Source organism: Lithobates pipiens, unplaced genomic scaffold, assembly GCF_037356315.1.
Source record: "Lithobates pipiens isolate NorthernLeopardFrog02 unplaced genomic scaffold, aLitPip1_a1.2 Scaffold_28, whole genome shotgun sequence".
Taxonomy (NCBI): Eukaryota; Metazoa; Chordata; class Amphibia; order Anura; family Ranidae; genus Lithobates; species Lithobates pipiens.
The window spans coordinates 184,905,742-184,928,973 of record NW_027507789.1 but is presented as its reverse complement, the minus strand read 5'-3'; the positions used below and the strand labels follow the sequence as shown (position 1 = coordinate 184,928,973).

Below are 23,232 nucleotides of genomic sequence, written 5' to 3'. Positions count from 1 at the left end.
CAGTACTGGGTGGCAACGTACTTAGACCCCCGGTACAAACACAAAATGGCGGAAATGTTACCGCCGTCGCAGAGGGCTGTCAGAATGCAGCACTTCCAGGCCTTGCTTCGAGAAATGCTGCATTCTGCTTTTGCGTGCGCTGGCAGAGGAGCAATTCCCACTCCCAGAGAAGGATTTGCGGGTACCAATCCAACAGCGCCTGCAAGAAGAGGCCGGTTTGAAGATGTGTTGGTGACTTCGGATATGAGGTCATTCTTTCAGCCGACCCATCGACAGGTGTCATCCGGATCCAGCATCAGGGAACGCCTAGACCGTCAGGTGTCCGACTACATTGGGTTAACGGCCGATGTGGACGCTCTGAGGAGTGATGAACCCCTAGACTACTGGGTGGGCAGGCTTGACCTCTGGCCAGAGCTTGCCCAATTTGCAATCGAACTGTTGGCTTGCCCCTCATCCAGTGTCCTGTCCGAAAGGACGTTCAGCGCAGCAGGGGGGATTGTGACCGATAAGCGTACTCGCCTAGCTCACCACAGTGTTAACTACCTCACATTTCTAAAAATGAATGAGGCATGGATCTCGGAGGAATTCAACACATGTGATCAGTAGACCATGTATATGTCTATAAACAATTTTTGGAATCAAGCACACAGACCTTCTTAATTCATTTGGCTCACTTCCCTGACCCAAAAAAGCACACCGTACTATATGCCCCTACCCTCCTCTTTGAAGAGGTTGAGCGGTGTCATATTTCTACTGGGGCTGCTTATTATGAGGGGTTCCCACCATCCCTGTGCTGTGCTGACTTCCTCCTGGGTGTTCTTATTATGAGGGGCTCCCACCATCCCTGTGCTGTGCTGACTTCCTCCTGGGGGTTCTTATTATGAGGGGATCACACCATCCCTGTGCTGTGCTGACTTCCTCCTGGGGCTGCTTACGGTGCTGCTGTCAGCGCTGTATGTCACGGAGCTGCTGTCAGCGCTGTATGTCACGGAGCTGCTGTCAGCGCTGTATGTCACGGAGCTGCTGTCAGCGCTGTATGTCACGGAGCTGCTGTCAGCGCTGTATGTCACGGAGCTGCTGTCAGCGCTGTATGTCACGGAGCTGCTGTCAGCGCTGTATGTCACGGAGCTGCTGTCAGCGCTGTATGTCACGGAGCTGCTGTCAGCGCTGTATGTCACGGAGCTGCTGTCAGCGCTGTATGTCACGGAGCTGCTGTCAGCGCTGTATGTCACGGAGCTGCTGTCAGCGCTGTATGTCACGGAGCTGCTGTCAGCGCTGTATGTCACGGAGCTGCTGTCAGCGCTGTATGTCACGGAGCTGCTGTCAGCGCTGTATGTCACGGAGCTGCTGTCAGCGCTGTATGTCACGGTGCTGATGTCAGTGCTCTGTATTACGGTGCTGCTGTCAGTGCTCTGTATCTCCTGCACCCTCTTGTTTGCCTACCCTGGTCCCTGACCTTCCCTCTCCTCCATTGCCTTCATTAGCTCCATAGTCCTGAATTGTCAGAACAATTTCCCAAATAAAAAAAAAATGCTTGTAGTTATCGATCCCAAATTCACCTCATACATGTATTATGCTATTGTCCAGGTGGTGGGACTACGTGCTACCCCCTAATAATTACCCCGTGGCCGCAAATTCGACCTAAAGGTTTGCGAAATTCGCCTCCCATTGAAGTCAATGGAGCCCGCGGCGAACGGTCGTTTTCGCGAACGTTTGTGTCCGTTCGCGTTTCGCGTTCGCGAAACGTCCCGTCGGAAGTTCGTCCATCACTACCCAGGTAACTGCCATCCATTAGCTGCACACTGAAGCCAGACTATAATTAGTAATATGGACACTCAACTACAGGTATGAGAAGCCATGATAATAAGCGCTAATATTGGCAAAGCCAAATTTGCTAGGGAAGTCACTGAAGACTGTTAGTAAAATACCATTACCACAGCTCATTGCTGCTTACCACCCCCCAGAGATCTGATCCATAAGTAGACTGTATATATGGGCAAATATGTCCACAATCCCTTCAGCACTGGTACAGCTAATCATAATCCTGTATATCTCATAGGTCAGTGGTTCTCAACCTCAGTCCTCAAGTACCCCCGACGGGCCAAGTTTTCAGGTTTTCCTTTACTTTGCACAGCTGCTTTAACCACCTCCCACCCGGCCACTGCACATATACGGCCGGGTGGGAGCTTCCTCCTTCTGAGTGGACGTTCAGGAACGTCCCTCAGATGGAGGGGGAATGGCGCGCACACGTTCCCTCGCAGTAGCGCGATCCCGATGTGCTCGTGTCACCTGGACACGGCGCATCTCTGATCGGCAGGAGGGCTCTGTGATTGGCCCTCCTGATCAAATGACGACTGTGTATATCATAGCCATGTAAACAGAGAGCTGGTTTGCCGGGCGATCGGCTCTCCTCTCCTCACATGGAAGTTGTCAGTGAGGAGAGGAGAGCGGATCTCTGCAGCCAGCCGGTGATCAGTGAGTATGAGCTGTTTTTTACACACCGATCACCGGCCCAGTGTCCACAAACAGTGTATAATCACAATATCCCCAAAATAGTATCCCCAAAACACTGTCCCCACACATGTCCCCACACACTAAAAACACCTGTCCCACATATGTAACAGTAAAATCGTTTGTCCCAATGATCATCTGCACACATATGTCCGTGATCATCTGCGCACATCTATACATGATCATCTGCGCACATATGTCCATGATCACACAAGCCAATTATTATACACTTAACAGGAGTTTTTTTTTTTACCAATGACATATAGCAAAATAAATATTGCCTTAAATTTATGACAAAAATTCGATTTTATTGGATTTCTTTTAAAACAGAAAGTAGAGAATATTGGGGGGGGGGTTTCCACTCTTTTTAGCTTATATCGCAAAAAATAAAAAAAATTATTTGTGAAAAAATACCACCAAAATTAAAGCTCTATTTGTGTGAACAAAATGATAAAAATTTCATTTGGGTACAGGGTTGCATGACCGCGCAATTTTTATTGAAAGTGCAAGAGCGCTGAAAGCTGAAAATTGGCCTGGGAAGGAAGGGGGTGAAAGGACCCGGTATTGAAGTGTTTAAATCAATATCAATGACATGGTATTGATAAAAACTATTTTATCTAAGGCCCCTTTCACACTGGGGCGGTGCGGGCGTCGGCAGTAAAGCGCGCTATTTTTAGCGGTGCTTTACCATCGTTTTAGCGGTTTTAACCCCCGCTAGCGGCCGAAAAAGGGTTAAAACCGCCCGCTGCAGCGGCGCTTTGCCGGCGGTATTGCCGCGCTGTCCCATTGATTTCAATGGGTAGGAGCGGTTTAGGAGCGGTGAATACACCGCTCCTTCACCGCTCCAAAGATGCGGCTAGCAGGACTTTTTTCACTGTCCTGCCAGCGCACCGCTCCAGTGTGAAAGCCCTCCGGCTTTCACACTGGAGTGAAAGGGGCCGGTTTTTTTCAGGCGCTACACAGGCGCTATTTTTAGCGCTGTAACGCCTGAAAACCGCCCCAGTGTGAAAGGGGCCTAAGGGAAGTTCCCAAAACATGGCCCGTTGGGGGTACTTGAGGGCCAAGGTTGAGAACCACTGTAATAATCATATTCAGTAGTTGCTGGCTGTTATACTGTACTAGTACTGACATTATAACTCTAATATTTTGGTCCTGCATAGAGGTGGGAGAAAGCGTGCAAAGGTGCTCCTGAGTTTTGTCCACATTTGGCATGGCCTAATTGAAGTCCAGCCTTTTTTAAGGCTGGGTTCACGTATGAGCTGCATGCGGCTCTCAGCAGTGTTCTGGTGCATGCTGGTTCACCATTTCAGGTCCGATTTCAGCCCAAATTTCAGGCTGAATTCAGACCTGAAACGGAGCAAAAAATGCACAGACCCGCTGCGGAGATATGTGAACCGGCTCCATAGAGAGCCAGTAAAAATCTCCTGCTATTGCGTATTGGATACGGGGATCCCATATCCAATTCGCAATGGTGTGAACCCGGCCTTAAAGCCCCAAAAGTGGAACTTCCGCTCATTTGTCTCCTCTCCCCCTTGGCACCTTTCGGGGGGGGGGAGGGGAGGGAGGAGAGGATACCTGTTCCCACTTCCGGGTGTCCGGGCCACGGTGCTCCCTCCTCCTCTCCCTGTGGCCAGTAGAAGAGAGGAGTGGGGCCTCACGCATGCGCATTTGGCTTCCCGGCGTGAAGCCGCAAGGCTACACTGCCGGGTACCCTTAACCCCTGTGGTGGTGGCAGCACCCGACAGCTGATGGAAACATCAGCTGTGGTGCCGACATCGCTGGACTCCAGGACAGGTAAGTGTCCTATTGTTCTAAGCAGAAGCTGCAGTATGTGTAGCTGCTGTCTTTAAAAAAAAAATTTGGGGGCAGAACACCGCTTTGGGCTGGATTCACACCTATGCATTTTTAGTGATTTTTGCATTTTGCAGATTTGCACTACAGCCCATTTAACATGTTTTCCTATGGAACATGTTCTGTAGTGCAAATCTGCAAAATGCAAAGAGCACAAAAAATGCATAGGTGTGAATCCGGCCTTAGGCCGCGTACACACGGGCGGACTGTTCGCCCAACTTTGTCCGTCCAACAGTTTCGGCAAACAGTCCGCTCAAAATTAGCATGGACGGACATGGCCACACACGACGAACGAACAGTTTGCTGAAACCGTGCGCGATGACGTGAACGGCAGTACGACGGGACGAAAAATACGACGTCCTATACACTGCATTATAGCTTTCGGCGTGAAAATCCTTTCTGAGCATGCGCGCAACTTTGTTTGACGAACAAGCCTACACATTCAGCGGACAGTTTTTCGGAAATTCCGAAAAACCTTGTCCGTCCAACTGTCCGCTGAAACTGTCCGCTGAAAGCCCACACACGAGCGGACTGTCCGCCCAAACACTGTTCAGCGGACAAAGTTGGGCGAACAGTCCGCCCGTGTGTACGCGGCCTTAGAGGCAATGTAATGCAGACTCTGGAAGCAGCAACACTGTGATATGGCCACATGCAAACTGGCCTATTAGCTGCAGCCAGTTTGTGTGTGGTCAAAACTCCACAGAGATGCATTCCAACCCTGGATGCCCACAGGCTACATCCAGGGTTGGTTGGAGGCTCTGTTCGCGTGTATCTGCTCAGATGAGTGGTTACATGCAAACAACAGCGGCACTGCCCATAGGTTGGTACGTGACAAATCTGCAGCTGCTTGCAGTGGGAGAGATTTACTAAAACTGGAGTGTGCGAAATTTGGTGCAGCTCTGCTTAGAAACCAATCAGCTTCCAGGTTTTATTGTCAAAGCTTAATTGAACAAGATGAAGTTAGAAGCTGATTGGCTGTGATGCACAGCAGCTCCAGATTCTGAGTGCTCCAGTTTTAGAAAATCTCCTCAGTGTGCACAGGCAGCATTTACAACCGCCAGCAAGAATCTACTGATTCTTGCCAGCGGCCACCTCTGGCCACTATTTGGTCATCTGAATGTAGCCTTAAAGTGGTTGTTAACCCACTTTCAGTAATATACACTATCCGTTCTGTATCCTAATAGCATGTCCCCCTGTTTCTGTGTTTCATTAAAAAAAATACCTCCTTCACCGTATCTCACGTCGGCTCCAGGCGCTCATGTAACCAGCTGTGTCTCCTCTCTGCCCGTCTTGCAGAAGCAGCAGGCGGGGCCGAAGTTTCCCCAGTGACGTCAGCGGGACGCGAGGAGGACAGGAGAGAGGAGACACGGCCGGTCACGTGATCGCCGGGAGCCGCCGTGAGATATGAAGGAGGTATTTTTTTTTTATGAAACACAGAGACAGCGGGGCACTCTATTAGCATACAGAAGGGATAGTATATAGATATATTTATTATTGTTGCAGCGGGAGGGGGATGGGGAGGCACTGTCACTAGGTGACACGGAAAGGGGGGGGGGGGGGACAGAGGAGACAGACACAGGATAGCAGGTACGCAAACAGACAACAATGTCAGGGGCTCAGCAGCCATGATTATCGTGGTCTGTTTGCAGAGGGGAGGGTATAGCCAGGCAGGATCAACAGGGGGGAAAATTACACAGCACAAGCACTGTGCTGTGTAACATGCTTTAAAGGAACAGAATCTGTGTTTTTTTGGGGGGGGTTAACAAACGCTTTAATGGAGCACACACAAGCATATCTTATGTCAGCAGTTTGAAGGGTAATGCAGGAACCTACCATGTGTAGCCCACCCTGTTCAACAGAAACCGGTCTAACGACAAACCTCTGTTGAACAGTCCTGCTGGAAAACCAATATTCGATCAGCTGCTGCAGCCAAAGCATGCAGCGCTGATCCATGTATTTTGACAGGGGGGAGAGTCCTTGTTGTCCGAATGCAATTCTGCGGGGGAGATTCATGAGTTCACATCACTTTTGTGGATGTGGGAAGCTGAATTTTGAGCCCGCTGATTGAACGAAAATAAACTCACAGTGTAAGCATTAGTTCACCTTTATCAAAAAAATGCTGTGCAGATTTTTTTAAATTATTTTTGTTCTTTATTTTAGATTTTATGTGTAAAAAAAGAAAGAAAACAAAACATACACAATATATGTGATCAAAGTCGAATATCGCCCTTGCTATATGTGTAGGCCATTTATGTACCTTATAAGGCCTGACTGTAAACGTGCTGCTTAGACACAATTAACATATCTAGATGTACTATATAGTAAATATTCACTTTTTTAGTTTGGGTCCACTATAAGCATGGAGGAAGACAGCCAAAGCATGAAGCAAGCGAAGCATATATTAATGCAGCTCTGTTTACTCACATTCCTCTCCCAGTATTACATTTTTTATGAATCACATCTACACATGGTCTTGCTCATAACACCCTTATTGTTTGGTTCTATTTCTCACTACTGTTTTTTTGTTTGCAGGCGTCGATGTCTGAAGCCAAGACAACAACATCACAAACTGCAGCTTTCTGGCCTCTCTGAGCCAAAGCGGGACCAAGCTACCTCGACCTCCCGCCTTAACCTCATTAGCACCAGCCACCTGGACTCTACATCCACAGCTGATAGTGATCTTCGAACTCCAGTCCTACGCTCTGCCTATTCCTCCCGTGAAGACTTTTGTAAATCTGGTGGGCGTTCGTCCATCCAACATTCTACTGATACTCTTCCTCTAAGGCCAGGACCCCGAGAAGATTATCCACTAAAGTCAGCCCGCTCTGGTGACCTGCTGGAGTCAGAAGACCTGAAAAGGAACTATGGAGGTGGAGGGAAGGGGCAGCAGAGAAGGAGAGGAGGTAGAGGAGGAAATAGAGATCCACCTCCATCACCTCCTCCACTTCCACCCCCCTTTAAACATGTGATCGGTGACTCTAAACCACCAGATTATTTGATGACCCAATCAGCAGATCCATTGTCACGTCCCACTTCTTTGACTCAACCTGGGCAGCTGATATTTTGTGGATCCATTGACCACATGAAGGAGGGAGGGTACAGACATGCCATGCCCACTTTGGTGATTCCAGCTCATTATGTAAGGTTGTCATCAGAAGACAATCCAACAGGGCAGAGTGAAGAGCAATCTGAAAGTGATTCTGTGTCATCACAAGCTTCGCATGCCCACCATTTTGCCCCTCAAGATCATGCTCAACGTCAACAGTTGCTTCAGCAAGGTCACAACTACCAACAAGGAGGGCCCCCTGGCTCAGGACAAGAACAGGAGGGAAAAGGCTGGAGCAACCACTCTTCTCAGATGAGTGGATCGGTCACCATCCCTGTGGTTTTTAATGAATCCACCATGGCTCAACTGAATGGAGAACTTCAAGCGCTCACAGAGAAGAAGCTTTTGGAACTTGGCGTGAAGCCCCACCCAAGAGCCTGGTTTGTGTCTTTAGATGGACGTTCCAGCCAGGTTCGTCACTCTTACATAGACCTGCAGGCTGGTGATAAGACACGCAGTAATGATGCTAGTCTGGACTCAGGTGTGGATGTTAATGAGATTAAAGTAAAACCTGGACCAGAAGAAGGAAGAGGTGGGAGGTCTCAACATCAACCTTCTTCTTTGACCTACTCTAAGCTGGTCTTTGCTGAAGAAGGGGAACAGAGCCTCAGCGAGAGTCGGACTGGCGGTGGTTGCTCACCCGAAGACAGCTCACTCACCCCGCTTCTGGATGAGGCTTCTGAATCTTGCCTGGTTATGAACAGGAGAGGGCGCAGCCGAGGAGACAGTTCCCGCAGCAGCACTAGCGAACTTCGAAGGGATTCAATGACCAGCCCAGATGAGGACCTAAATGACCAATCTGAAGGTGGGGATGACCAAGATAAGAAGAGCCCCTGGCAAAAGAGAGAAGAGAGACCCCTGATGGTGTTTAATGTAAAATAATGAGGGATTTCTCAATTCTCGTTCTGTGTATAGGACATACCCCTCAAAGGACTGCAGGGAGAAAACGCAGGGATGGCCCCTGAATCCGAAGGTCGGGCCGGAGAATGAAAAAGACCCTGCCCCCATCTCTCCCCTAACCTCGAGGCACGGCCCCAGCATTGGAGAGTTCCTGTGTGGAAGACCAGAGGCACCGTGATCTATATACATCCAGAAACATACCCACACATCTACACACATACAGCCAACACGATTACTAACATGCACCCATGTATATAATACACACTTGCAATATTCCTTACATACATACACAGGTGCTTTATGGTCCTCTGGTAACTGGGAGTCTATGACACTTCATGGTGAGACCCTCAGTGTGACCAGCCCCCTCTTTACAGAGGTAGAGCAGATCATTGATAACAGTGGACTTTTAACCTTGACGTTGTCTTCTATTTCCCTTTAAATAGTAATACAAGGACAAGAGAAGCAGGCCAAGCTCGCTGGAACATGGAGAATCTTTTGGTTTCATCATTATGTCCTCTATGTAGGTTCTGATGTAGCAGGGCATCCTAATGGCCCATGGCATCTCCCAGTAACTCATGCGTTGTGGTCCTAGTGTTTTGTTTGTGTAAGGTGTGTGGAAGATCATAGCTTGCAATGCATTCTGGTCCATAGTCCTCATTTAAAGGAGCCACGTAACTACTCTTTTACTGGTTACACTGCATTGTGGTACCATCTACCCCCCTTATCATGGAAACCGCTTCTACTTATCACAATGCATTAATGTAGCTCTTGCAATGCATTGTAACCATTGTGTACCCCCTTCCATCTTATTATTAGCCAATAACTTGCAATGCATCCTGGTCAACATGCAGTAGTATTAAGGTACTTGAGGGATTTATGATCCTCATTTTTTTGCAACGCATTATGGTCTTTGAAATTTGACGTTTCTAAAAATATTCCAACTTCTTTTATGAAGCATTCCAGATAATGTTGTTCAGATGATCCTTAGAGGGAAGCTGTTTGTATTGCAAGAAGCTAGCCCCCTAGCGATTTCCCAAGAAAAACAGCACAAGAAATCAAGCGTGTTTGTCATGTTTAAATAGTACTGCCGTTTGCTACAAACCTTAATAATAAAAGGCGAAAAAAAATAAAAAGAAGTTTGTACTGCAAACTAGTGGGGATGCCTCAACATACACAGCATTCATAGTTTAGCATTGAGTATCATATAAAGTATACAGCCTAGGGGTTCTGGTCAGTGGTGAGTGGTGTTCTCAGAATGTCTGATCTCAAGCCAGTGATTCCCAGCTGAAGCCAACAAAGGATCTCTACATTATACACTATATTGTCAAAAGTATTGGGACATCTGCCTTTACACGCATATGATCGAATGGCATCCCAGTCTTAGTCTATAGGGTTCAATAATGAGTTGGCTCACCCTTTGCAACTCTTCTGGGAAGGCTGTCCAATAGGTTTAGAAGTGTGTCTATGGGAATGTTTGACCATTGTTCCAGAAGAGCATTTGTAAGGTCAGGCCCTGATGTTGGACTAGAAGGCCTGGCTCACAGTCTCCGCTCTAATTCATCCCAAAGGTGTTTGTGCACTGGTCCAAATCATTTGGTGGAGGGGGGAATTAAGTGGGGTTGGGCTTGGCTCCTTAGTTCCAGTGAAGGGAACTCTTAAAGTTGAGTTCCACCCAAAAACGTAACTTCCGCTTTTCCGGTTCCACCTCCTCTCTGGCGTCACATTTGGCACCTTTCAGGGGGAGGGGGATCAGATACCTGTCTAATACAGGTATTTGCTCCCACTTTTGGTGAATGATCACCACAGTATCCATGGCGATCTACGCCATGTCCAGCCCCTCCTCCATTTCCCCCCCGCTGACACACAGGTCTCAGAAGACAGCAGGGACCGCTCAGAATGCGCAGTGCGTCTCGCGCATGCACAGTAGGGAACCAGGCTGTGAAGCCATAAGGCTTCACTTCCTGATTCCCTTACTTAAGATGCTGTGGTGGGTCGGCTTCGGGGTGAGGACATTGTGGGCTCCCTAGACAGGTAAGTGTCCTTATTTAAAAAATCAGCAGCTGCAGTATTTGTAGCTGCTGACTTTTAATCTTTTTTTTTTTTCAGGCGGAACTCCGCTTTAGGGTGTCAGCATACCAAGACATTTTGGACAATTTCATGCTCCCAACTTTGTGGGAACAGATTGGGGATGGTCCCTTCCTGGTCCCACACCAGTGCACAATCAAGGTCCATAAAGACATGGATGAGCGAGTTTGGGGTGGAGGAACTTGACTGGCCCGCACAGAGTCCTGAACTCAACCCAATAGAACACCTTTAGGATGAATTAGAGCAGCGACTGCGAGTCAGGCCTTCTGCCTGATCTCACAAATGCGCTTCTGGAAGAATGGTTAAACATTCCCATAGACACTCCTAAACCTTGTGGACAGCTTTCCCAGAAGAGTTGAAGCTGTTATAGTTGAAAAGGGTGGGCCAACTCAATATTGAACGCTATGGAATAAGACTGGGATGCCATTAAAGTGTGTAAAGGCAGGTGTCCCAATGCTTTTGACAATATATTTAACCCTCCACTGCACTGCCAAAGAATTGTGTGTAAGAAAGTAGGCTACACAGCACACGACTGGTGAGAGGCAATAGTCCGCACCAGAGGCACTCTGGAATATATATATCAAACCTGCATGAAGGTATATTGGACAGAGTCTCTTATTTTAAAGTGTATATCTGGGCAAAATAAAAAAAAGATATTCAGTATATCCCTGCAATATATGCACATTTTTCCTGTTATTATATCTTTAACCACTTCAATACCGGGCACTTAAACCCCCTTCCTGCCCAGGCCAATTTTAAGCTTTCAGCGCTGTTGCACTTTGACAAGTGTACAGTCATGCAACACTGTACCCGTATTAAGTTTTTATAATTTTTTTTCAAACAAATAGAACTTTCTTTTGGTGGTATTTAACCACTTCCCGACCGCCGCACGACGATGTACGTCGACAGAATGGCACGGGCAGGCATATGGGCGTACCTGTACGGTGCCTGCGGCGGTCGGTATTCGTTCGCGAGCGATCCGGGATGAGGGGGCGGCCATTCATTCATGGCCACCCCCTCGCGATCGCTCCCAACGAATAGAAATCCTTCGTGACATCACTTCCTCTCCTGTAATGTAAACACAGGAGAGGAAGTGATGTAATCTCTCCTCCGTGTCGGTATTTTTCGTTCCGACACCGAGGAGAGAGGATCGGTGAGTTGCACCAACACGACACTTCACAGTAGAACATGCCAGGCACACTCACACCCCCCCGATCACCCCCCCAATTACCCCTGCCCCCCAGTCACAGTGACACCAATGTCATTTTTTTTTTTTTTGCATTGGTGTCATTTGTGACTGTAATAACTGTTAGGGCAGTTAGGGTTAGCCCCCTTTAGTTCTAATGTACCCCCCTAACCCCCCCAATAAAGGTTTAACCCCGTGATCACCCCCCGTCGCCAGTGTCACTAAGGCTGGGTTCACATTGCAGCGGTTTATGAGAACGAATGTGATTCGCACCGCACTGCAGTGCAAATCACATCCGATCTCTGTGCGATTCGAGTTCAGCCATACAGATAGTATGGCTGAATTCGCATCGCACCCGCCGCAAATTCGCACGGAACCCTTTTTTTGGCCCGCAGCAGAATCGGATCGCATGGGTGTTCACACCATGCGATCCGAGTTTGCAGATCGCACTGCGATATGCGAACTGATCTGGGGGTGTCATTAACATTTCACTGACACTCCCAGCAGTTCGCATAGGGCAGTGTGAACTGCCACCGGGAGGCATGCGATGCGGGAACCCGCCGCGGATTCGTGGCGTTCCCGCATCGCTCCAGTGTGAACCCAGCCTAATAAGCGATCGTTTTTCTGATCGCTGTATTAGTGTCACAGGTGACGCTAGTTAGGCAGGTAGGTATTTAGGTTCGCCGCAGCTTTTTATAGCGCCAGGGACCCCCATATACTACCGCATAAAGCCCCCTGATTGCCCCCTAGTTAACCCTTTCACCAGTGATCACCATATAACTGTTACAGGTGACGCTGGTTGGTTAGTTATTTTTTTATAGTTTTAGGGCACCCGCCATTTATTACCTAATAAAGGTTTAACCCCCTGATCACCCGGCGGGTGTCATTTGTGACTGTAATAACTGTTAGGGCAGTTAGGGTTAGCCCCCTTTAGTTCTAAGGTACCCCCCTAACCCCCCCAATAAAGGTTTAACCCTGTGATCACCCCCCGTCGCCAGTGTCACTAAGGCTGGGTTCACATTGCAGCGGTTTATGAGAACGGATGTGATTCGCACCGCACTGCAGTGCAAATCACATCCGATCTCTGTGCGATTCGAGTTCAGCCATACAGATAGTATGGCTGAATTCGTGTCGCACCCGCCGCAAACTCGCACGGGACCCTTTTTTTGGTCCGCAGCAGAATCGGATCGCATGGGTGTTCACACCATGCGATCCGAGTTTGCAGATCGCACTGCGATATGCGAACTGATCTGGGGGTGTCATTAACATTTCACTGACACTCCCAGCAGTTCGCATAGGGCAGTGTGAACTGCCGCCGGGAGGCATGTGATGCGGGAACCCGCCGCGGATTCGTGGCGTTCCCGCATCGCTCCAGTGTGAACCCAGCCTAATAAGCGATCGTTTTTCTGATCGCTGTATTAGTGTCACAGGTGACGCTTGTTAGGCAGGTAGGTATTTAGGTTCGCCGCAGCTTTTTATAGCGCCAGGGACCCCCATATACTACCGCATAAAGCCCCCTGATTGCCCCCTAGTTAACCCTTTCACCAGTGATCACCATATAACTGTTACAGGTGACGCTGGTTGGTTAGTTATTTTTTTATAGTTTCAGGGCACCCGCCATTTATTACCTAGTCTCACTAGTGTACCCCTAAATTTAGGGGTGTCTACTTTCCAAAATGGGGTCATTTGTGGGGGGTTTGTGCCATCTTGGCATTTTATGGCCTTCAAAACTGTAACGCCCTTAGAAAGCCTGAAGGCGGTGCTTGGTTTTCAGGGCCCCGTACGCGGATAGGCTCCCAAAAAGTCCCACATATGTGGTATCCCCGTACTCAGGAGAAGCAGCAGAATTTATTTTGGGGTGTCATTTCACATATGCCCATGGCATGCGTGAGCAATATATCATTTAGTGACAACTTTGTGAAAAAAAAAAAAAGTTTGTAATTTTCCCGCAACTTGTGGCAAAATATAAAATATTCCATGGACTCAACATGCCTCTCAGCAAATAGCTTGGGGTGTCTACTTTCTAAAATGGGGTCATTTGTGGGGGTTTTGTGCCATCTTGGCATTTTATGGCCTTCAAAACTGTAATAGGTAGTGAGAAGTGAAATCAAAAATTTACGCCCTTAGAAAGCCTGAAGGCGGTGCTTGGTTTTCGGGGCCCCGTACGCGGCTAGGCTCCCAAAAAGTCCCACATATGTGGTATCCCCGTACTCAGGAGAAGCAGCAGAATTTATTTTGGGGTGTCATTTCACATATGCCCATAGCATGTGTGAGCAATATATCATTTAGTGACAACTTTGTGTAAAAAAAAAAAAAAATTTTTTTTTTGTCATTATTCAATCGCTTGAGGCAAAAAAATTAAATATTCAATGGGCTCAACATGCCTCTTATCAATTTCCTTAGGGGGTCTACTTTCCAAAATGGGGTCATTTGGGGGGGTTTTGTACTGCCTTGCCATTTTAGCACCTCAAGAAATGAGATAGGCAGTCGTAAACTAAAAGCTGCGTAAATTCCAGAAAACGTACCTTAGTTTGTAGATGTGACAACTTTTGCGCAAACCAATAAATATACAATTATTGACTTTTTTTTTACCAAAGACATGTGGCTGAATACATTTTGGCCTAAATGTATGACTAAAATTGAGTTTATTGGATTTTTCTAATAACAAAAAGTAGAAAATATCATTTTTTTTCAAAATTTGCGGTCTTTTTACGTTTATATCGCAAAAAATAAAAATCGCAGAGGCAATCAAATACCATCAAAAGAAAGCTCTATTTGTGGGAAGAAAAGGACGCAAATTTTGTTTGGGTACAACATTGCATGACCGCGCAATTACCAGTTAAAGCAGCGCAGTGCCAAATTGTAAAAAGACCTCTGGTCATTTACCAGCAAAATGGTCCGGTCTGAAAGTGGTTAATCACCACTCATAAGATAAATAGTCTCTCTTCATAAATTTAGGCCAAAATGTATACTGTTTTGGTGATAATAATCCAAATCAGTGTATAATATCAGGATATTTTTTTTTTTTTAACAAGCTATGATTTCTTATAACAGTGAAATTTACTGTTATAAGCAAACATATTTTTTCTGAATGAAAACAAATTATTCAGTGTTTACTATTGTTATTAGCTGTGATTGGCCACAGCTAATCACATTGTACAGATGGGTTGAGCAGCCGGTGACAGATCGCTCCGCAGCACGGCCCTTAGGGCGCACACAAGGTACTTTCTTATGATGTTCACCCAGACTGAGAGCGCTCCCGTCCGGCCGTCATTTGACTGTAGGCTGGGCGAGAAGGTGTTAATAATGCAGCAAGTACAGAAAAATACCTGTTAATCTACCAGAAATCCAGTGAGCTTCGAGCATAGTAAGCTTTCTCTATTGCACTGGAAACTCAAGCTGTGTTGTCAGCCCTGCCTAAATTCTCGCTTGTTAGATAGATTACAGAACACCTCTCAAGCTATGTAAGCCCCCGTACACACGGTCGGACATTCTGCCAACCAAATCCGTCGGATTTTGTCCGTCGGATTGTGTCCGAGACTGTTGCATACACACGGTCGGACAAAGTTGTCGAAAAATCTGATCTTTCAGAACGTGATGACGTAGTTTCGTTACGATGGGACTACGTTCAGGCTAGTAGCCAATAGCTTTGATGTAGGAATTTGATCTGAGCATGCGTGGCACTTTGTCCGATCGGAATTCTCTACACATGATCGGAGTATGTCCTATTGGACCAGTTTGTCGGAAAATATTTTCAACAAGTTGGAAAATTTGGTCCGACGGATATTCCGACGGAAACAGTCCAATGCATACCACACACAGTCGGATTATCCCACAACACGGTCCGATAGGACACACTCCGACGGATTCTCCGACCGTGTGTACGGCGGCTTATAGAGATGAGAAAAGAGACAATACATGGGGGAAATGTGCATATATGGCAGATGTGTACTTAAAATAATATTCTTGTACTTACTGTAAAATCTTTTTCTTGGACTCCAAGAAATGGAATTTATGGTAAGTAGGTAAATTCCATTTTCTTTCTTGTTCATTGAGATACACAAGAATTCCAATACAGTCAAGATGTCCAAATACAGTCCAACTGAGAGGTTAGCAACACAGAAAACAGTAAGAGGTCACACAATGAGAACTGGGGACCAGCTGAAACCCAAGAGTCACCTGAAGATCCAATGCCTGAATCTGAATGGATGAGATGGGACCCACGACCAGATAGGGGGACCTGGAAGCACAACCAAAAGGGAGAACACAGAGGATCAAACTGATGCTTCAGACGAGGATGTAGGTCACGGCCAGAGGAGACTCCATATGGAATGGAAAACCTAACCTGAGCCAGCGAGAAAGTTGGCATGGTCAACCAGAAGAAAACACTGGGGACAGCCTCAGGAGCAGGTCCCAAAAGGAACAGGTACAAGCAAAGACCGGTGTCAATCCACATAGGAAAGGCCTGACATCTTTAACTCCAGGGCTAAGGGGATAAAATTTTGCCTAAAAAAGGTTATCTAGCCAGACAACCAATCTTGTCAAGAGAGGTACATCAGAGAATATGCAGTATACGTATTGCCAATAGCCCATAAGAGCATGAAGTGACTCCTGAGACCACAAGAGAACTCAAGGGTTCAATCGCACAAAGACAACATGACATAAAGAGGAGGACGCAAGGAAGACTGTGCTACAAGGGTAGACAGGAATGAGATTAGACCTCGTGTGTATGGTTTAGCCTTGAGATGGTGGGTGTAAGGAAAGGCTTTGCCTGGCACCACGGCTGCTAGAATGCTTTCTCTCTAATGTCTCTAGAATGGGTAGCTTTGTGCACAGTATATATGGTGAGACTCCAATATACTGTGCATATGGGTTCCATGTCCTGGTGCCCTTTTGAAGCAGTCAATATTTCTTTTGCAGTTGGGGAAGGTTAGAACCTGAATCTGAAATGTCAGATTTTTATTTCTGTCTATTTCACTGTTGCAGATTTCCCCTCATTTTCTGTCTGGTGAAACCATTTTCAGCAGGACAGGAAGTGAGGGAAAATTCTTGATAACAGAGCCCCAGATAGCAGTAGAAGCCCAACAGGAGCTCCAAAGCCTGGTACACACTAGTAGCTGTTTTATCATTCAACTCAGCAGGGCCGAAAAAAAAACCTGACAGCTCAGGAGGCGCCGCTGTACTAACTACCCTCACCAGAACACTCCGTTCAGCTGAGAGCCCTGACCGGGAGTTGGTTGCCAGACTTTTTTTCGGTCATGCCCCATTGACAGAAGCCAACCAGCCAGCTTCTGTCGGACCGGCTTCAGTACACACGCACCAAATGTCGGCTAGTTCCTATTGAACCAGCTGATGCCACCTGACATTCAGCCTCTGTGTACTAGGCTTAAATCTTCCAAACTACCAAAAACTTGCAAAACATTTTTGGCTTGACATTATTAGTATGAATAACTATTCTGGGGCCTGTGTGACCTGCTTTGCTTTGTATTTCATTGGACACAGCAGAGCTTATGGAGCGTTGTCTACATCAGTGTTTGTCAACTCCAGTCCTCAAGGCGCCCCAACAGGTCATGTTTTCAGGTTTTCCATTATTTTGCACAGATGACTTGATCAGTTTCATTGCCTTAGTAATTACCACAGCCGTTTCATCTGAGGGAAATCCTGAAAACAGGACCTGTTGGGGCACCTTGAGGACTGGAGTTGAGAAACACTGGTCTACAGTGCTGGCCCGGTTTCCATTCAATGTGTCCATCTGTTTAGAAAAAAAGCCCCAAACCTGTGCTTAGAGAACATAATTTATACACAAAATATAGTGGCTTGAATTAATGAATATTCTAGTCAATAGACAGAGTTCATAGGGATACACTTTCATGAGCCTGTAAATGGCCATACATCGGTAAATGCACCCCAAAACTAGCATTTTTTTTGTTAAATTTTTCTGCAAGAAAGATCCAGCATAGATAGATAGGGGTATTGTAATACACCCGCATGCATGAAGCCTTAGGGCTAGTTTACACTTGCTTCAAATCATGGCTTTGAACACACTTTGTTAAAGCTCTCCGAGTGCCAGTCAAAGCTCCTGTCACTAAATAAAATAGTTAGCTTACAGTCCTGTTTACACCTTGCTTTTGCTTGGTGCTACGATGAGGCTTCAGTGGGACTTCAAAGAGGCTTTGGTGGAACTTCGATGGGGCTTCCACCTAGCTTTGCCATGGACTTCTATGGAGTCTTTAACCACTTGGGTACCGCGCTATTGCAAAATGACGGCAATAGCGCGGACCCACATTTCCGGGACTACGTCTATTGACGTAGTCCCGGATACGAGCGGCCTGCGCGCCCCCTGAGGGGCGCGCGCGGCGCGCTCTGTGATCGGCGAGTCCGTGAGACTCGCCTGATCACCGATCCGTGTAAGGGGTCGATCCCGACCCCTTATCACGTGATCAGCTGTCAGCCAATGACAGCTGATCATGTGATAAAACGGAGCCGGTAATCGGCTAGTATTCCTCCTCGCGCTGACAGCGCGAGGAGAAAAAAAAAAAGCCGATCGCCGGCGGCCGTGTTCGGGACATCAGTCCCGATCACGGCCAGCAATTTAAGAGGACACCTGCCCCCTGCCAGTGCCCACCTGCCACCCGCAGTGCCATCCTGAAATAAAGTAAGTGCCCCCCTGTCAGTGCCACCCAGCAGTGCCCATAGTGCCCACAGTGCCACCCAGCAGTGCCCACAGTGCCACCCAGCAGTGCCCACAGTGCCACCCGCAGTGCCACCCACAGTGCCACCCACAGTGCCACCCAAAATCTGCCTCAAAGGTGCTGCACCCCAGTGCCGCCCATCAGTGCCCAGCAATGCCGCCCATCAGTGCCCAGCAGTGCCGCCCATCAGTGCCCAGCAGTGCCACCTATCAGAGCCACCTATCAGTGCCCATCAGTCCCATCTATCTGTGGTACCTATCAGTGCCCATCCGTGCCACCCATCCGTGCCACTTATCCGTGCCACCCATCCGTGCCATCTTATCTGTGCCCATCTTTGCCCATCAGTGCCGCCTTATCTGTGCCCATCGGTGCCGCCTTATCTGTGCCTATTAGTGCCGCCTTAACTATGCCTATCAGTGCCCACCAGTGCAGCCTATCAGTGCCCACCAATGCAGCCCATCAGTGCCCACCAATGCAGCCCATCAGTGCCCACCAATGCAGCCTATCAGTGCCGCCTAATCAGCGCACTTCAATGAAGGAGAAAAATGACCCGTTTGCAAAATTTTATAACAAACTATTAAAACATGATTTTTTTTTTTTTTGCATCTTTTTTTGTTTGTTTAGCAAAAAATAAAACTCCGAGCTGTAACTAAATACCACCAAAAGAAAGCTCTATTTGTGGGAAAAAAATGATAAAAATTTCATTTGGGTACAGTGTTGTATGACCGCGCAATTGTCATTCAAAGTGCATCAGCGCTGAAAGCTGAAAATTGGTCTGGGACTGAGGGGGGTTTAAGTGCCCAGTAAGCAAGTGGTTAAAGACGCTTTGAAACACCACTGAAGCTATCTCGGGGGTCATTTTTGAAGCAAAGCAAAAGCAAGGTGTAAACAGGACTGTAAGCGAAACATTTTATTTAGTGGCAGGAGCTTTGACTGGTTTTCAGAGGGCTTCAACAACGCGTGTCCAAAGCCATGTTTTTAAGCAAGTGTAAACTAGCCGTTAATGCGTGTTGAAGCCGAAGCAAGTGTAAATGAGCCCTTACAGTCCTGTTTACACCTTGCTTTTGCTTGGTGCTTCGATGAGGCTTCGGTGGGGCTTCGATGAGGCTTTGGTGGGGCTTTGATGGGGCTTCCACCTAGCTTTCCCATAGACTTCTATGGAGGCTTTGAAGGCACTTTGAAACACCACTGAAGTTACATGGGGGATAATTTTTGAAGCAAAGCAAAAGCAAGGTGTAAACAGGACTGTAAGCTAGCCATTTTATTTAGTGACAGGAGCTTTGACTGGTGTTCAGAGAGCTTTAACAAAGCGTGTCCGAAGCCATGTTTTGAAACAAGTGTAATCTAGCCGTTAATGTGTGTTGAAAACGAAGCAAGTGTAAATGAGCCCTTACTGTTATCATCGAGCGTGAAAGTGAAATAAAATCCCACATTTTTGGTTGTCATCAGACCACAAATAGGGCAAATCTTCCAATGGGGACACCAGTTGTGTTGGCTACCGGGGATTTCCCTCACTTGGGACAGGAAGTAAAAGGAACTCTCCCCAATGGGACAAAGATGATTAAAGGGTTAGTTCACCTTTACCAAAAACAAACTGAGCAGCTTTGACTAAAGTTGAATAATGCCCTTGCTATAGGTGTAGGCCATTTACGTACCTCATGAAGCCTGACCTGAAAACTTCCAGGACATTGCTAAGCGAGGCCTAACTTATTACTGTTTATCTTCATCATTACAGGAGTGAGCTCTCAAACTCTAAACTCAGAGCTACTACATCAGGGGAGAATAAAGAGTATGTGAGGGGGTTCGAATTAGAAACAAATGCTCCTGTGTTGGTGAAGATTAACAGCAATAGGGAGGAGACATTCACTTAGCAATGTCCTGGGAGCTTTCAGGTCAGGCTTCATGAGGTATGTAAATGGCCTACACCTATAGCAAGGGCATTATTCAATTTTAGTCAAAGCTTGTTTTTATCTACCAACATCCCTTATCTGCATAGGTAATTTTTTGGTAAAGGTGAACTAACTCTTTTAAAAAAGGTTGTAACCCCTCCTTACTTTATCCCAAAAAAGGTAAAAAAAAAAGTTTGGTCTTAGCTCTACTTTAATACGTTATCAAGTTTTTTTGTTTTTTTTAATGGTAGCGGTTTAGGCACCTGAATGTGACCTTGTATTGGTCTCTTGCATCCCATGTATAGCAGGGATAGGGTGTGAGAGGAAGCAGCAGCAAAGGGAGCCAATCACTTCATTTGCTAACAAGAAGCATGCTGATAGGATGAGAAAACAGAGACGAGCTCATTAGTGTGCTGACTCTTTCACTAACCAGTCACAGTTTGGGGTGGGTCCAGGATTTGGATTTAGGCCCCAGTCACACCTGAACTTAGCGTTTTTGAGCGTTTTTTCCAGTGTTTTGTCATGCCTATTTGCACTTTGCATACAGCATTTTCCGGTGTTTTTGAGCTTTGGCAGGTTTTTTTTTTAGCCAATAGGAAAAATGATCATCTCTTTCATCATTTGTTGCTATGTTTTTAGATTTTGCCATTTGCTTCCTGCTCCAAAAACGCCCAAATCTGCCAGAGTCGAGCGACAAAAAAGGATCCAGAACTTGTTTGAGCTTCAGGCGTAGGGCTTCAGGTGACTTGGAGTGGAGATGTGAACCATCTCCATAGAGAATAATGAATTTTTGTTCCCCTCAAGTGTTTTTTAGCTTCAGGCTTCAAGATACAAAACGCTCAGGTGTGAATGGGGCCTTAGAGGAAGTAGTTTGAATGATAACGATCATTAATCTGAGGACATCTAGCGGCAGAAAAAAAGTCCTGCAGGGCAAATCTCTGAAGGGGAAGATTTAGGCAGTGACTAGTTCTTTTATCTCTAAGCCCAGGTTCACACTAGCGTGATCTTAGACATGGCATGTGATCCGCACCCGCACTTTTGCAGGAAAAATAGTGCAGGGACTTTTTTTTTTTCCCCGCACTGAAATCAGATCACATGGGTGTTCTCACCTATGCGATCCGATTCCTGTGCGAGTTCACAGTTCGCACTGTGATCTGTGAACCGATCTGGGGGTGTCATTAACAATGTATCTATGGTTCGTGGAAGGCAGTGTGAACTGTCTGCGGGAGAGATGCGATGCGGGAACCAGTGATGTAATCGCGCTGGTTTCCGCATCGTATCAGTGTGAACCTAAACTTTTCATTTATATCTTGTTTTTCTTGGCTCAAAAAATTGGGTAGCTAATCTCTTGTAGGAGTATAGTATATGTAGACAACATGGGACAGTTTAAAGCTCACCAGCCATGGAAATAGATCAGGAGATTATGGTGCATTGGGTTGCTGGTGCTGGCACTTGTTGGGACAGAGGGTTGATCATCACCTACAGCAGAATTACCAAGGAAAGCCTTTCACTTGCCTCAATGGAATCTCTTCTGCCTTGGCTTGGAATACGGCTGAATCTCCCTCACTAGTGGCCCGGCTTATAAGGGAGCAACTCTATAGACACAGGTAAACTATTTCTTAACATTGCTTGTCCTCAGGACAGGAACAGGATGGTTCCTGTGACAGTAGAGTGCTCCTGTCCTGCAGCCAAATAAAGCTGTAACTCAGCAGACCTCCTTTACCCACCTGCAGCCCTCTCATTCTCCATGGACCAGTTTGAGGACCACATTATCACAGTGACTCCCAGTTGAGGATTCACTGGTCTGCAGATCCTGAGAAAGGCGAAGAAAACCTCCTGAAGACATTTGTAGCCAACTGTGTCTGAAACAGGAAAAAAAAATCCTTTCTGACCCCAAAAATGGCAATGGGTATACACCCTGGATACCACATCTAGAATTGAATTGCATATTGCTATATGGTATAGACAAAAACAACCAGCCTGATTTAACCCTTTAAATCTTGCACTACCACTCCAAAATCACATGCATTGCAGGTGGTTAGAGAATGTCCCCATAGAATAGGACTAGACACATTAGGCAGTGGCAGCACTGTCCACCAAAAGCAGCATACTCTTCATGTGTGGCTGTGAGCAGCTGTGTATTAATTTTAAGGCAGGCAGTAAAATGACAGCTCAACTACCTGGTATTACTATCCCCCCAGCCGCATGTGTGAATGAGCCCTGAAGAGAGATCCACATTTGCATCACTTTTCCTAGGGCATTTGACAGTGGGTATATCACCTCCTCATTACCAATTTAACCCTAATATACTGCACCACCATGTCGCAATCGTGTCCCCGCTAAACTCAATTGACAAGTACGGCAAGATGCCGCTTGTCAAACTATGGCCCCCCGGGTTAAAAATGACTTTCATCGGGTAATACAAAGCCATACTACTGACCTCTGTACACTGCCCTAAAAACCAAGCAAACTCTGTACACTGTCCTACATCCTACTGACCTCTGTAAACTGTCCTACATCCTACTGACCTCTGTGCACCGCTCTACATACTTCTGACCTCTGTATACTGCCCTACAACCTACTGACCTCTGAACATTGACCTACATCCTACAGACCTCTGTACACTGACCTACATCCTACAGACCTCTGTACACTGCCCTACAACCTACTGGCCTCTCTACACTGCCCTATGACCTACTGACCTCTGTACACTGCCCTACATCCTACTAACCTCTGTACACTGCCCTACCTACTACTGACTTCTGAACACTGCCCTACCTACACTGACCTACCTACTACTGATGAATGTACACTGATCTACATACTATTGTCTCTGTACACTAACCTACTTACTACTGACCTTCCTACTACTAAACTCTGTGCACTGACCTACCTACATACTACTGAACTCTGTACACAGCCCTACATACTACTGACCTCTGCACACTGATCTACATACTATTGATCTCTGTACACTGACCTACTTACTACTTAACTCTGTACACTGACTTA

At 46.8% G+C, this 23,232-nt stretch overlaps 1 protein-coding gene across 5 annotated transcripts in view; it reads left to right on the top strand.

The window, feature by feature from the left end:
• FAM171A2 (family with sequence similarity 171 member A2) overlaps positions 1-9,518 on the top strand; it is a 74,619-nt gene extending 65,101 nt beyond the window's left edge. For 4 of the 5 annotated variants that reach the window (XM_077460109.1, XM_077460110.1, XM_077460108.1 and 1 more), the window contains exon 8: positions 6,895-9,518. In XM_077460109.1, coding sequence (XP_077316235.1) covers positions 6,895-8,350 — 1,456 coding nt within the window. In that variant the 3' untranslated portion in view covers positions 8,351-9,518. The remainder of the gene's footprint in view (positions 1-6,894) is intronic. The other variant, XM_077460112.1, reaches the window with a different exon arrangement.
• Positions 9,519-23,232: the final 13,714 nt, after the last annotated feature.